The sequence below is a fragment of the Arachis duranensis genome, chromosome 1 (genome assembly GCF_000817695.3).
Source record: "Arachis duranensis cultivar V14167 chromosome 1, aradu.V14167.gnm2.J7QH, whole genome shotgun sequence".
Taxonomy (NCBI): domain Eukaryota; kingdom Viridiplantae; phylum Streptophyta; class Magnoliopsida; order Fabales; family Fabaceae; genus Arachis; species Arachis duranensis.
The window spans coordinates 100,745,853-100,762,517 of NC_029772.3; the positions used below are offsets into that span (position 1 = coordinate 100,745,853).

Sequence of the window (16,665 nt, forward strand, 5' to 3'; positions counted from 1 at the left end):
AATGAGAGGAAACAAAGGCATCCAACATATGCAGATTACTGGTCCAGCACTTTGGATCCCCTGCATTATGCTGGGGGAACTAGTTCACCAGAAGTGGGGTCCTTTCTTAACATCTTCAAAGCATATAAACAGAAAGCTAGCTTAAAGAAAGCCAAGAATATTTTGAAAACTAAGTGATAGGGCACACCGAGAAAGAGAGAACATATATATTCTTTTTGACTCAACTTCCACATTCCAAAGTTGCTATTAAGTCAATGAAGGAAGATCACAAAATGATAATGAAGCTCAATGCTTGATTTGAAATTTCGAATTCCTTCCCAATTTTGGGGCATAACAAGGAATCAGGACAGTATTCATGGCCCAGAAACAGATTAATTAGCAACAAAAATATATGTGACAAGTCTGGAATTTGTTTGAAGCATCTCTACTTTTACATAGTGCATCAAGTTCATGTTTTCTCATTTTCTTGCTCAGATTATATATGCTTAATAGTGGTAAGAGATTAAGCTGGATTTCGTAGTAAATAGTGTGCATATTTCCCTTGACTGTGAACTCATTTTAGCATACCTTCTAATTTGGAGAGTGTTGCTGAATCTATTTCTCTGCATAACTAGTGTTTAAATTATCGGCCTGCTCTATAGCCATGCAAAACCTTCTTTGGACCATCCCATTAGAGGCAACTCATGACTAGTGGTTAAATGATCTCTCTATCTCTTTCTCTCTCTCATGGTTCTTCTGTCTTGCATTTAAAATAATGAAGCTAAATAGAAGTGTTTTTTAGGAAATGGGTTGTAGACCGTAAATCTTAATTACCTCAGTAAGGAAAAGTGAAAATACAAGGATTTCATAACCTTCTTGTCAGTACATGTAGCAAGAAACAATTACATCTAGAAATTCTTCTAAATGAAAGGACATTGCTTTGATTATAACAGAGGGCCTTCATCCATGACTAGTCTAGAGCTCAACATAGGGAAAGGAAGATGGAATGTTGTTTGGAGAAGGAAGATGTTAAGGGAAATCAATGATATCACAGATGTACCGAAATTCCTTTAGTCTGCACCACCTGTAATAGAAGTAATATATGTATCATGGAACTGAGAGTGAGAGTTTATCTTAAGATACATTTGGATAATGCTTTTTGTCTAGAACACTAAACTCTTCTCACCAAAATTCCTTGGCATTTTGCACTTAAAGCATTCTGTCCTGCTAGCATAATTATGCACTCCACAGCCAATTCTGTTGCAATAGGATAAAGAAAACAAAGATGAGATACTGTACCTTAGTAAAAAGAAAAAATCATCTAAGAATTTCCAATTCTTGTTAGCATGGTCTCTGTTAACTATCTCAGCGATTTATATATCAATGTGCAAGTGCTGTGTAAAGAAAATAGATTCTGCTTAAGTACAAGACAATGCTGCATTGTAGCTGTTTTGTGTATATCAGTTTACTTCTTATTCAATCACATTGTTCAGCTTTTATGATAGTAGGACATTTATGTGTTATATAGTAGCTCATTTAAGTTGAAAGTTGCAACTGAATGCAGCTTCTTTATGAAATTATTTCACATTAACACCAACAGAAGAGATACTATTTTCAATACTCCAAATATATATAAAGATAATGTGAGAAGAATATTTATCTTTGAATGCACCACATCTATAGCAGTTTGATCGGCTGGCGTAGTTGTGAGCTCCACAGTTCATACCGGTGCAAAACCAGTCTCCGGCCAATGCTTCCGTCCTGTGATATCTATAAGTTGAAGGGTCAGGGCCTCCAAACTTGGGATATCCACAATTTTGGCATGCCTCCCTCTTCTTGAAATTTATGTGCTGGCAAGCACCACACATCCAATCTCCTCCTGACCAGCTCATTTTCCCTGTTTGATATGTACCTCTGTAGTGGGAAATGACAAGAAATTTAGGGTTCATAAAATCTCAGAGCAGCAAGCTAAGAGTTATATTACTTGACTCCTTGTGCATGTTGCCTAGAGTTATGTTACATGCCACTAGGAAATAATAATAATAATAATAATAATAATAATAATAATAATAATAATAATAATAATAATAATAATAATAATAATAATCCTTCACTTTTTGCTCCTAACCTCTATTAAAATTCAAAAGGCATGCAAAGTGCAAAGTTAGTTGTATAAAAAGCCAACTAATTTTTATAAAAAAGGGCATGCAAAGTGCATAGAAGTTAGTTGCATAATTAAGTAGCTACAGTGTTGAGTGATAGCATACTCTTTCAACATAGCATAGAAGTTGTATCATTATAGTAGTTTCAATAAGTTCCCTAATTTTAAGATGAATGATCAATGAAGTTCCACTGACTCTGCATTTACAAGGAAAGACTGATTATCAAAGTTATGATTGACAAACATAGAAACAAGAAATATACCTTATATGAGGAGTTATGAACAAAATTTGTTGCTGCTAGATTACTAGTTTTAAAACAGCTTGCTGGTGAAGATGGTGAGTTTGGTTGCTTGTGTTGTGAGCCTTTATATACTGGTTGTAAGACCTATTGTGGGGAACATGAATGTCCCTTTTAGTTCCCTGGTAATCCATAAGTGGTTTTCTTCATATGAGATTCCAAAAGTAGAAATTACTGCAAGATTAAGAGACAACTTATGCAATCTTTTACTACTAATTCTGTGGTTAATCTAAGAGAGAGTAGGTGAGGCTTGTAAAGTTGGTAAACAATAGTGCATGTATGCACACGTTTTTTTCCATATAGTCTTTTGGCCAATATCTTTACGTGATTCCTATGCATTATTGAGAGGAACATATCCAAGGGAAGCAAGGCTTATGAGGGGTAGCTGCTATGTGGTCTAGAATCCAAACATCCCTTAAACCAACCCCACATAAGGCTCAACACAACATGAGCTCATCCCAACTATCCGACCCGCCATTTTATCGGATCCATGCATAACTGTTTCAAAACACAAAATACAAAGACACTGAGATAGTAAGTAAAAAAAATACATTCAAAGAAGAAAATATTTTATACTAAACAGATTTGTAGTATCTCGTGATATTTCTGTATTTTTGTTTTAAGATAGCATCTGATTAAATGCATTGTACTCTCTATATGTTTAGAGTCATTCCAACTTGCAAATAAGCCTTCACTGGTTAGGCTTATGGAGTTATGCAATGGTGTCTGTGGAGTTACACAGTTAAAAAAGAAGAAATAAAAAACATGTACATATGGAGAATAGATGCCTATCTATCTCATGCAACATCCATTTCCATTTCCATGTTCTTTTTTTTATTTCCCTCCTCCAATCGCTTTATTACAATAATTGAAATGCCATTCCAAGATTCGTATCCAATATGGCAATATCGATACTTGTTTAATTACTAATAAGTCTATTAAGATTATTTAAAACTGATGCAATGTCTGTATATCAGGGTAACATGAGTTGAAGTTATATTATATATGCAGTTAAATTCTTTGACATGTAGCCCATATGCCATTGATTATGGTCCTCTTTTAGGATTGTGTATTCACATATCATTGTCTGCCACATATTTAGAAATATAATAAGCTAATCTTGTTGCTTTACTTACTTTAGTTTAATTAGAAAATTTCATACTAATATAATAATATATGATTAAATAATTTGTATTTAAAACGATTTCAAGATTGAGGTATATAGAATAGAATTTAATTATATTTGTTGAGATTAAAATGAGAAGAAATTATATTGAAAGAAAAAGGATGCGGCGAGCAGACTTTGGTGAGAATGGACAAGTCATATAGGTTTCTAAAAAGTGCTACAGTGGAATCAGAGTCCCTTGGACCTCTAAACTGGAATTTTATATGCAAGAGGGTAAGAAACGGATCTAGCAGCATAAACCTTAAAAATATATTTGCCTCCTCCACATCTCTCTATCTTTATTCTTCATAAATATCTGATGAAACTGTAAGCACAGATGAACACTACTTGAAGTTGAAGTTCATTGGTCTTTTTTGTATTAAAAAAATAATAAAATAAAGATGATATAAACCTCTTACCCCCCAGATTCTTTAACTAGAAACTGTGTTGCTTTGATAGGCAATTCATGAAGGATATTTCATTGACTTGAAGCACGTTTCCTGAACTAGAAAGCAATGGATTTTAAGCATTTAAGTTCTAAGCTGAACTCCCTTTTCTTCATTTTTATTTTATATTTTTTGTCTTTAAAATTTGACAAAAGTTTCAAAAATACAGTTAAGTTTTATTTTGTTTTAATTTTATACTAAAAGTTTTCGATTTACATTAAATATACTCTCGACGGCTAAATTTTCAAAAAATTTAAGACCAATCTAACAATAATGCATAAAAATTATACTTGATTTGCTTATGTTGAGAGTTGTTCTTATGAAATTATTGAATTGGTCTTAAATTTTTTGAAAAATTAGTCGTCAAGAGTATATTTGATACAAATCGAAAACTTTTAGGACAAAATTGAAACAAAATAAAACTTAGAAGTATTTTTAAAACTTTTGTCAAATTTCAAAAACAAAAAATATACTTTACTATTTATTTTCAGTCATGTTCTTGCAGTGTGGAAATGAATGAATTATTTAATTTCTCTACTCTGTGGATGAAAGAGTGAAAATAAAGATGAAAGAACAAGTGGCTGGTGAAATAAAAACTTTTTCCTTCTAGATTCGCTTTCAAACTGTACCGGAAAAAAAACTGGTTAATATAAAATTTAAATTACATGCAATTATTTTTTCTTGTTCTTCATAATCCTTTTCTTCTCTAAAACAAAAGTAGCACATATCTTAACAGCTACGGGAAAAGAAAAAGATATGTTCATGAGTTGAGAATTCCTGCATATCAAATTCCTGAATATTGTCACTCATATTTTAATAATGTTATTTGTTTTCCTACAAATTTATATAAATATACAAAGAAAAAAATACGTGTAAATTGTAGAATAATCTTATAAAAATAGAAATAACAATATTCTCGCCCATTTAATTACCTGTTAGTAAAAATACCCTCCGGAACTAGGCTTTGTGGTTAATTTTAAGGAGTAATGTCCGTGAATTTTAAACAAGATGGAATGCTTTGAACATATATCTATTTAATGTACTTGATTATAATTAGGAATCATTGCCAAATGAACTATAATTTAAATGATATAATCTTTTTATAAAGCTTTATTATATCATTAATTTTTTTTGAAAAATTATCTAATAAAAATATCTGGATACTGACATGGCATGTATGGGCAAAGTGGCAGATAAGCGGAATCCTGATTGGCAACCGTGCTGGCGGGGTGGCCCTGGATTCGATAAGAATGTATCCTAATCTCACTTTCACTAGTTTTTAACCTGACAAGATCAATATTTCGCATACTTATTTAAAAAATATATAAGGCTGCAATTCACGTTATAACCATTAAATATAAATATATATTATTAAGTTAAATAAAAAATATGAATTTAATTTTATTACACTGATAATATTATGTAATTAATTCTTTTAGATGTCATTTACGTGTAATTGAATATATGTATAAAATTATTTTATATTTAATCATATATTAAAATTAAATTCTTTTTATATAATCAATAAAAAATCTAAATGACATGAAATAAAACCTTAGACTGACAGTTATCACCGCCACTTTAGTTTTATTCTGAATTCCGAATTCTCTCTCAACGCGTGGAACTATTCTCTAGAGGGGCCATGCCATGCCCAATGCTAATGCCAATGGCAATTCCAACACTGTTCAATAATACCCTAAAAAAAGAAGAGAATCCAACGCCGCTTCTAAAGTATAGCCGTTCCTTTTGGATTTTCAACAACACCAACCACCACCACCACAAACTAAGCATATATTATACATACATTAATCTATGTTGTTGTTTACATATTATTAAAACGAACAATCCATGTATATGAGCCATCTTAGTTCATGGAAACTACTTGATAAGCCACCACTTGACAACGAACTCTTCAGGATTTTGTTTTTTTTTTCAAAGTCACATCAAGACTTTAGTACAAGTGGGAACTTTTTAATGGTTGATAATTGCCATATTTTGTGTGTTTTGTTTTGGAATAAGCCTGCTACATACATGATTTGTTATTTCATGCACGTGTTTATAAAGTTTAAGTGGGTTTTAATTTGCCTCGGGTTTTAGTTAAGACCTCTTAAAAAGTTTAAATATTCCAACTTGGATAATTGGTAATGAGTAATTAGTATTAATTAATATACTATAATTAGAAATTAGTTTTTTTTTTCAATTTCCAATTTCTCTTATTCATAAATAATCACTCATTCTTTAAAGTAAAAGTCAATATTTCAATACGATAAAATTAGTTTTTAAATGAGTTAGTAGGTAAATTCAAATCAACTCGTCATGAGTGGCGAATCAAAGTTAGAAAAATGAGTTAGTATGTGTTTTAAATAAGTTAAAAAATTGTCAAATCTGACTTGATTCCTCAGAATTAACAAGTTTGACAAGTCAACTCATTTATTTTTAAACATTATAGTATAATTTTAACAATTTTTTTTTTGTTTGATATCTATACAAATAAAAAAATTATTATACATCCATATATTTTTATAATAAATTATCTAAAGTATAAAAAATTAGTTAACAAGAAAGAGATTTTATATACTAAAAGAGACTTTTGAAAAAAAAAAGAAGGTAGCCAATCCAAATATTTTTAGTTCAGGAGTTATTCGAACTGAAATAAATCAACTGTTTTTAAACAAGTTGTAATCATAATAGTTAGAATCTCGATTTAACTCTTAAATTTTTTCGATATTACGATTTTAAATGAATCAATCGATTTTACAAAATTTTTATTTTATATTTTACGTGCTTAGTTTTTTTTTTTTATTATACGTAAAATCTCGATTTTCTCTCCTTTGGTTAATTTTATTAAGGTGAAATTTAGGTGCAGTCGATTTCATGTGAAGTTGATACCTGAGAATTGTTTGATGATTTGACTGATTTAACTAAATTTTCATCTAATAACTCTCAACTATCAACTTCCCGTACAATTGACCTGAATTTTCACCTCTTATATATTAATTTGACGCGCCTATTTTTAGGCACCATATGAGCCAACTCATGAGCCACGGTTCGTTTTCACGGCTCTAATATTGAGATATGCGTTTGATCTCCATATGCCTTCACTTAATACCTTTTTTTATACCAGGAGAATTGAGTTCTTTATTTATCTACTTTTTAAATTAAAGAAAGCTTCAATTATATGCTACATTTCCCCTGCTTTAGCAATATGTTTTGTAAAATTATAAAGAGGTGGTGTATGAGGCCATGAAAAATAGGAGGGAAAAATAATAAAAACAAACATATATATAAATATAGTAGGGGACTACCTGAAGCAAAGGAGCAATGCTGAGAAACATTACATTATAGAATAAAGGAGCAACATGTGACTCATAAAAAGAAGATATTCGTTTGTCAACAATCATTCTCAACTCGCGCTAAAAAAATAAAAAGTAAATTGAATTCTAAATAATTGCTTATCATATTATTTCTATTATTATAGAAATATAAAACTTGATTAATATTTACGTAATTCAAGCGCATGTTTAATGTATTTTCCAAAATTTATTTTTGTCCAAATTTTAAGTTAAATTCTTTAAAGATGTGATAATTTCATGCGTTAAAAGTGAACGTAATAAACCTATTATGAGATTATAACAAGAGGTGTGTTACACATATAAATCTTTTTGGCTTACAAATCTTACAAATCCAATAAAACACACGTATTACACTTAATTAACGCATTACACACTTTCACATTCTTTAAATAAAACGACGTTATTCAACAACTTCCTGTTTCTAAAACGACTCTTCTTCTTCTTCCATGAAAACAATTTTCTTGCCAAATTTGAAGATAATGGCTTCAGAAATACACTCAAACGATTACAGAAATACACCCCAACGATTACAGAAATATACCCAAAGGATTACAGAAATACACCCAAACGGTTACAGCAATTCACCCAAAGGATTACAGAAATACACCCAAAGGATTACAAAAATACACCCAAAGAATTTAAGAATTACACCAAAAATTCGTTGAAGTACACCTTATGCATATTTCAGAACTCTTTTTCTGTCTCTTCCTCATCTTCTGCTGCTTCTTCTTCTTCAAAAATAATTTCAGAGCTTGATGTCAAAAAAAAATGGAAATCAAGAATAACGAAGAAAGAAAATAGAGAGAAAAGCACGTAAATGAAGAAGAAGAACAGAAAGAGGAAGAAGAACGTATAGCAATAAGAAGAAGAAGGAGAAAGAGAAGGCAAAAAACAAAAGAAAAGAAGAAGAAGAGGAAGAAGAACGTGCAAGAAGAAGAAGAACGAGAAAGAGAAAGCAAGAAACGAAAGAAAAGAAGAAGAAGAAGAAGAAGAGGAAGAAGAACGTGCAGCAAGAAGAAGAAGGAGAAAGAAAAGGTAAGAAACGAAAGAAAAAAAAAGAAGAAGAAGAAGAAGAGGAAGAAGAAGAAGAACGTAAACCTTGAATCACATTTTTAGAGTTTATTCGTCCCCTAATAACTTGTATGCAGAGCTTTTCTCTTATAGCAAATTTACCTTCTAGTTTTGGGAACTATGGGAGCAATTGCTGCCAACATATAGTTTCAAAGAATTTTATAAAAGAAAAAATAGAGGTTGAAATCGATGCATACATTATTTAAAAATGTCTTTGAAAGATTGATATGACTTAAAAATGAGATCAAATTGAGGTAAAATAAAAATAATATAAAAAAGGAAATAAATAAAAATGAAATTACCATTTTGATAATAATAAATTAATAATATCCATATCCATGAGGTGCTAACTACCAACCTCCCCAACCACATTCCAAACTGCAAATAACTAACTCCTTATGCTTTTGGCGCCACCGGTTGCAGCGTCAGCCACCACCACTGCCAACAATGCTTCTCTCTTCAGTGCCCCCTCTTCCTACTGCTCCGAAAGCATCCACACCCTGAAGCAAGTCCACGGCCACGTCATCAAAACTGGTCTCCACAACACTCTCTTCGCCCTCAGCAAACTCATCCACTTCTGCGCCCTCTCCCCCTCCGCCGACCTCTCCTACGCTCTCTCCCTCTTCCGCTCCGCCCCCCAACAACCCAACCCCTTCATCTTCAACACCCTTATTCGCGCTCATTCCCTTACCCCTTCCCCTCTCCATTCCCTCAACACCTTCTCCGAAATGATCGCTTCTGGTGTTCAACCCAATTCCCACACTTTCCCTTCCATTTTCAAGTCTTGCGCCAAATCCAAGGCTCCCCGTGAAGGGAAACAGCTCCACTCGCAAGTCATCAAGCTTGGCCTTCAATCTGATCCCCATGTGCACACCTCGGTTATTGCTATGTACGCTAAAGTCGGTGAATTGGGTGATGCAAGGAAGGTGTTTGATAAAAGTCCTCTAAGAGATGCTGTTTCTTTTACGGCTTTGGTTACTGGGTATGTCTCGGAGGGTCGTGTGGATGATGCTAGAACTCTCTTTGATGAAATCCCCAGGAAGGATGTGGTGTCGTGGAATGCCATGATTGCGGGGTATGTGCAGAGTGATCGATTTGAAGAAGCACTGGATTGCTTTGACGTGATGAAGGAGGCAGGTGTTGAGCCTGATCAGAGCACAATGGTGACTTTGCTTTGTGCTTGTGGTCATTTGAGGAAGCTCGAGTTGGGGGAGTGGATTGGTTCTTGGGTTAGAGATCATAGGCTTAGTTCAAATCTTCAGCTTACTAGTTCACTAATTGATATGTATGCCAAGTGTGGCGAGATTGATAAGGCTCGTGATTTGTTTGATGGGGTCGAGGAAAGGGATGTGATTATATGGAATACCATGATTGGTGGTTATTCTCACCTATGCTTCTATGAGGATGCCTTGGCACTCTTTGACCTCATGCTTCGATCAAATGTGAAGCCTACCGATGTTACCTTCTTGGCTGTTCTTCCAGCTTGTGCTTGCCTTGGTGCTCTGGACCTTGGCAAGTGGATTCATGCCTATGTTGATAGGAATTTGAAGAGCATAGACAATGCTTCTGCTCTTTGGACAAGTCTCATAGACATGTATGCAAAATGTGGGTCCATTGAGGTAGCGGAACAAGTATTTAGAAGCATAAGTTGTAGAAGCTTGGCTTCTTGGAATGCCATGATATCGGGATTGGCAATGCACGGGCACGCAGATCGGGCCCTCAGGCTTGTCTCCGAGATGACTGATGAAGGGTACCAGCCGGACGACATCACATTTGTTGGGGTGTTATCTGCTTGTACTCAAGCTGGTTTGGTAGATCTTGGGCAGCAGTATTTCAATTCAATGACACAAGATTACAAAATTTCACCAAAGTTGCAACACTATGGTTGCATGATAGACCTCCTAGCTAGATCTGGGAAGTTTGAAGAAGCAAAGAGCCTAATGAGAAGCATGGACATGGAGCCGGATGGAGCTATATGGGGTTCTTTGCTTAATGCTTGTAAGGTTCATGGTGATGTCGAGTTTGGTGAATATGTCGCAGAACAGCTCTTTCAATTAGAGCCAGAAAATACTGGCGCATACGTGCTTTTGTCAAATATATATGCAGGAGCAGGAAGGTGGGATGATGTAGCAAGGATAAGAACCATGTTAAATGACAAAGGGATGAAGAAAGTTCCCGGATGTACCTCTATAGAGGTTGATGGTGTTGTTCATGAGTTCCTTGTAGGCGATAAATTCCATCCTCAGAGTAAAGAGATACATACAATGTTGGATGAGGTAGATAAGCTTTTGGGGGAGGCTGGTTTTGTGCCTGATACCTCAGAGGTGCTCTATGATATGGATGAGGAGTGGAAGGAAGGAGCTTTGAGTCATCACAGTGAAAAATTGGCTATTTCTTTTGGTTTGATTAGCACAAAACCAGGGACTACAATTAGGATTGTGAAGAATCTTCGTGTTTGTAGGAACTGCCATTTGGCGACCAAGCTTATATCCAAGATTTTCAATAGGGAAATAATAGCAAGAGATAGAAACCGATTCCACCATTTTAAAGATGGGTTTTGCTCATGTAATGATTGCTGGTGAAACTTAATTTTTGTTTATATTCAAGGGGGAAACTTAATTATTTGCATTTCTGAGAGAACTAAATGATAGTTGGTACATATATGCTCTCTGCCTCTTGAAACTCTTTATTTATTAATACATATTTTGATGTGTTCCAAGGTTGGTAGATGCTATAAGTAAATAGTCTAATACAATGTAAGCAACCGAATCCAGCATTATCCAATTGGAAATCATGCATTGGATGGTGGCTTAAACGGGTTCTTTCTTGCAATCCACTGGGAAATAAATCATGGGTTGGTGGGTTGCTTGAAGGAGTTCTTTCTTGCAGTTGCCAAAACGGTTTTGTCAGCTACTATGAAATATGCTGCTCCAGCAACTGTTGAGATTATGAGAGCTTGAGCAGTGTGGTTGAGGTTGGCTTTTGCCCATGGCAGCATCCTTACACTAGCCAGCTGTATATGAATTACCAAGAATGACCCCAATTAGGTTGATTGTAAAACAGTAGAACAAATGAAAAAAGATTGAATAGGTGGTGAAAGAAATTACAGTTGGAATTGCAGTGGCAACTCCAGCAGCAATAGCTGCCTTAGCTCCTGCCATCACACCCTCTGTTTACAAAATGAAATGAACAAAGTAATTTTCAGATTTTCAAGTTTATTACCAAGTGAACAAAAGAAAAGGAAGGTTAAGTATGTTAGAGGCATAGATAAGGCATGCATTACCATGAGAACAGCGCTTGGCCATGGCCAACTTGTGATCAAGAGAAGCCAAGGTAGACCTCTCAAGAGGAGAGTGAGGAGCAACATTGTTTCCTTTTGCCATATCCACAGAAAAGGCTAATATTGTAACAATGGAACAAGTTTTAGTAAGCAGATAGCTGAGTAGAGTGGGTTTGAATGAAGAGGAAGAATGGTTGATGCCATATTTATAAGGGAGTCACTGATTAAGAAAACCATTAACAATTAACAATTGTTTATATTTTCTCGCCACAGAGAGGGAAGGGGGAGTGCATTTTGCATTTGCACCGTACGTGGCAGGTGGAGTTTGATGGTTTCATCCAAAATCCATCGTCTCAGGCAGCTGTTTTGAGTTTGTGTTGTTGTCTGTCCATTCTTTTGTTATTCCTAAAATACCACTACTTTTTCTAAGCTTGTACTTCCACTGTTGCACACAAAACATATATTGCGCCATTTTTATATATTTTTCAATTTACATGAATAAAAAAATTTGAATATGCATTAATGCAAATAACTTTATTTATTGAGTTAATTAATTTTTTATATTATTCCTGGTAATAAACCACATAAGAAGAGAACTGAAAAAGATTTCATACACAATTTTCTTTTATTATTATTATTATTATTATTATTATTATTATTATTATTATTATTATTATTATTATTATAAAGAAATTGTCATTTTTGAAAGGAAATTAGTGTTTTTCGAAACTCAAAAGAAAGGAAAATCTTTTAAAAGAGTATGTGAAAAGAAACATTATCCAGTATTGCAGTTGCTTGATTTAGCATCACGTTGATTGGAAGTGCTATTAGATCCAAGATCGGATCCCCCAAAAGTAAAGTATGTAAGTTTATTATGTTATCCACTGGTGTCCTACTGTCCTAAAACACCCAAAAAATGCCATTAAAAAATTTGTATTCTTCCCCTTAACCTGTTCTCGTGGGATCAAGATAATACAACATACATTTTATAAAAGTTACAAAATTAATAATGTTTAATCTTTTATTTTATTATTTTATCAATTTTTTATTTTAGAAAATCCAAATTCGTTCTTATGCCTCTTTTTTGCTAACTTCATACATTTTTCATACATTTTACAGGACAAGTTAAAGAAAGCAACATTTTTCCCTTTTAGCTATGCAATTTTGAAAGAGATGATTAAATATTTAGATAAATAAATTAGGGTTTTAAACAAATTAAGATGCCTTGTCTAGAAATGTTTCACATAGTTATAATTGAATTTGAATTACCAAGTAGCTTTTACTTAAGAAACTAAGTGACAAATCATTGGGTCATTCTTAAATAGTAAAACTTAATTTTAATATATTCTCACAACATTACAAAAGAAGGCTAGTGATAATATTAGATTTTAAATTTGTTATATGGAGAGTATGATTTTTTTATAATTATCTAATTACATCCATTCTTTTTTATAATTATTTATATTATAAATATAAAAGTAATCATTTTATTAAGGGGTGCATGGTCCAAAGACTCGATCCAACCCCGAATATTTTATAGACTAATTTGGTGTAATTTCATTAGATTTAGGGTTGGGTTTGGATCTCAAAAATAGATTCGAATCATTATTTTGGATTGGGTCCGTACCATAGCTCGGGTCACCCGAATCCGGTCTGTTGACTCGATCATCATACACAATTAATATTTTGTGTTATTAGTGATGAATGATGGCTATTCTTATGTGGAATTTAAGTATTATAAACCTTAATATTTTATGTTATTAGTCATTATAAGACTATAAGTTAATATTTTAGGTTTAAAATGCACAAGACTTTAGACTAATACATAATATTGTGTTATTTGTATTAATTTAAATATTTAGTGTTATTAGACAATATTAATATTGATTGTGGTTATATTTTAATTTTAGAGAAAGATTAGTTCTTGTTATATTTTTCTAAGTGAATTTTATCATGTCAAATCATAGTTGGAGTCTTGAAAATTTGAATATTTTCGTACGTTACCTTACAAGAACATATTAAGATAATGTAATGTTAACGACCTGATTTTTACTCAATATAATCGTGACCCAAAGTGTTTAGGTTTTATCGGGTTTAGAGCCAAATTCGAATCTAACAAATAGGCCCGGTATATATTTTGGACCGGATCTGAAACACATCAAATTCGATTTCACCTTACCCATGAACACCCTACATTTTACTAACATGATTAGATATATTACTAACATGATTAGATATATTATAAAAAAGGATTATGCTACATGTTCACCAAAATCAGCCACAAAAATCAGCCACCAGTATAAAATACAAATTCGAATATAAATACACATTAAAAATAAATTAGGCCACATATATATTTATACACAAATACATTGGTAACTGATTTTAGTGTACAAATAGCATTTCTCTATAAAAAATTACACTTAATAATACATACATTTAAATTAGATTCATAAAATTAACATGCGTACTTAAATTTATTAAAGAATCATTTACCAAAAACTTGCTTATATCTTTCTTGGCAAAGGGGGGCCGCCATTTTGGGTGATATTACGGAAAATATTTTCTAAAATAAAAAATTCATCACTATTAAATTTACAACATTTATCATATATGAGTTTATAACTTTAAATTAAAGGTATTTAAATTTTTATTTTCTTATTTTATCGAGTTGCTCACTTGAAAAGAAAAAAAAAAACTTAATCCCCATATTACATAGGTAAACAAAGTTTAGAAAATATATTAGTGAAGCACCGATTGACATAGAGATTTGAATATTAACTACCATAATCTGAAGCATGAATCTTGTCGTTGGGCCTGTGGCCCCTTTTATTATCAAAAAAATAATCTGAAGCATGAAGATGTAAAAACTTGTTTAGCTTTGGATACAATTAATTGAAATTTGTTGCATTGTATATATAAATATTTCAAACAAAGGCACTTAATTGGAATTAGTATGTCAAATTAATTAGGTCTCATCACAGTAATTAACCATCATGCTTGAAATAAAATAATCTTGCCATCAAATTTGCATTCAGAGAATCAAAGATAACCATCAATCCATTCATGCATCATCAGATCAGTAGTACATATATATCTGAAATGCAAATTGAACTATTTCTTTATTTATGAATACATGCATATATATTTTTAGTTTGATAGATAACAGAGTTCATGGATTATTGGAGGGTTGTTGGTTGAAGGAGTTGTTTCTAGCAGTTGCCAAAACGGTTTTGTCAGCCACTATGAAGTATGCTGCTCCAGCCACGGTTGAGATTATCAAAGCTTGAGCAGTGTGATTCAGATTTGCTTTTGCCCATGGCACCATCCTTACACTAGCCAGCTACAATTAATCCAAATAATGCATTTGCATCAATCTTATTATAGTATATAATTAAATCTTAATTATTATTTGAAGGAATAATCATAATACTTAATACTTACTGTTGGAATGGCAGTGGCAATGCCGGCAACAACAGCTGCCTTAGCTCCAGCCATCACTCCCTCTGTTTATAAATCATGAACGAACCAAATAATTATAAAAATTAATTAATTAATACAAGATTGCATGGAAAACTATTGATAGCACAAGATAAGTGTGAAGAATAATTTAATTACCACGAGAACAACGCTTTGCCATGGCTAGCTTCTGATCCAGAGAAGCCAAGCTGGCCCTCTCAAGAGGAGAATTCGCAGTAACATTTCCCTTTGCCATATTCAGATATTATATATCTTACTTTTATTCAAGAAAAAATGTATAACATTAATGGAAGAATAATAGAAGTTCAATTTTAGGAAGCAGAGCAATACAATATATATAACTCAATAGCTTTAATTTGAGTGAAGAGAGGGTTTAAGTTGCTGCCATATTTATAACTGAGCTGCTCCCTAAACCATCATTTACTAATATATTTCTTGTTTTAATAAATAATACGTTAAAAATTCACATGTAGTTAAAATTGTTAGTTGAGAAACGTTATATTATAATTTAGTCAAATATATTAAATTATTTAACAATTTTTAATTAACAACTTCACATAAAAATAACTACATTTGAGTTTTTTCTCTAAATAATATATATTTTATTTCTTACAATAAATCATTTTACATAATATCACACTCTTTTTAATTAGAGAAAAATATACATTAATAACTTAGTAGACAATATAAAAAATAAAATATTAACACATATTTTATGATTTAACTACTTTATCTATTTTTATTACACAATTAGAGAGGGAGTTGCATCGTGCATGCATTATGCATTGCACCCGTCCTTGGCAGGTGAAGTTTGATGGTTTCTCCCTAAATCCACCGTCTCAGGCAGTGGTTTTTCATTTAAGTCCTTGTCCTTGTCCCTTCATTTCTTTTGTCTTCCCAAAAATTAATGCATTATCATCTACTTTATAAAGTTGTAATTCAAATTAATCTTGTTTAAACGAATAAAATCAAATGTCTGGTTAACACGTGCTTTAATTGAAATTTCTTTTATGGAAATATGTAAAATTGAAGTTTTTAATACTTTTATTTTTTATTTATTAAAATAAAAATTTCAAAAACTTTTCTACTAAAATAAAATTTTAAAAGAGAATCTTTTTTAGACTAACAAGTTTTAATATTTTTTGTCATTATTTGACCATTATAAATATTAAATTATTTTTAACAGATAAATTTTATTAATTTAGGTGTATAAATTCTAAAAAAATATAGGTATAAATTGTGTTAATTTATGTGTATAAAACTCTAATAAATATAGATATAAACTATATGTTTTTTGTGTATAAAACTCCTATAAATATTAGTATAAATTATTATTAACTAAATACTAATAAAAAATAATAATATTTTCTGAATATGTAAGATTACTCGTTCTAAAACTAATGCAATCTAACAAAGTTTATGTTGATATCA

The 16,665-nt window shown here is 32.1% G+C and overlaps 4 protein-coding genes across 4 annotated transcripts; 1 reads left to right on the plus strand and 3 right to left on the minus strand.

Annotated features, from left to right (window-relative positions):
- Nucleotides 1–1,556: 1,556 nt before the first annotated feature.
- Nucleotides 1,557–2,558, minus strand: LOC107471414 (ranBP2-type zinc finger protein At1g67325). Its single transcript, XM_016090877.3, has 2 exons — nt 2,404–2,558; nt 1,557–1,893 (listed from the first exon to the last, which is right to left on the minus strand). The coding sequence occupies exon 2, from the start codon at nt 1,869–1,871 to the stop codon at nt 1,557–1,559; it is 315 nt and encodes a 104-aa protein (XP_015946363.3). The 5' UTR covers nt 1,872–1,893; nt 2,404–2,558.
- Nucleotides 2,559–8,872: 6,314 nt separating this feature from the next.
- On the plus strand, nt 8,873–11,056 carry LOC107469778 (pentatricopeptide repeat-containing protein At1g08070, chloroplastic). The gene has a single exon (XM_016089158.3). It carries the CDS (start codon nt 8,873–8,875, stop codon nt 11,054–11,056), a length of 2,184 nt encoding a protein of 727 aa, XP_015944644.1.
- Nucleotides 11,057–11,144: 88 nt separating this feature from the next.
- LOC107469787 (early nodulin-93) lies at nt 11,145–12,095 on the minus strand. Its single transcript, XM_016089166.3, has 3 exons — nt 11,758–12,095; nt 11,582–11,643; nt 11,145–11,487 (listed from the first exon to the last, which is right to left on the minus strand). The coding sequence occupies exons 1-3, from the start codon at nt 11,855–11,857 to the stop codon at nt 11,323–11,325; spliced, it is 327 nt and encodes a 108-aa protein (XP_015944652.1). The 5' UTR covers nt 11,858–12,095; the 3' UTR covers nt 11,145–11,322.
- Nucleotides 12,096–14,796: 2,701 nt separating this feature from the next.
- Nucleotides 14,797–15,596, minus strand: LOC107471971 (early nodulin-93). Its single transcript, XM_016091538.3, has 3 exons — nt 15,373–15,596; nt 15,199–15,260; nt 14,797–15,097 (listed from the first exon to the last, which is right to left on the minus strand). Exons 1-3 carry the CDS (start codon nt 15,467–15,469, stop codon nt 14,927–14,929), a joined length of 330 nt encoding a protein of 109 aa, XP_015947024.1. The 5' UTR covers nt 15,470–15,596; the 3' UTR covers nt 14,797–14,926.
- Nucleotides 15,597–16,665: the final 1,069 nt, after the last annotated feature.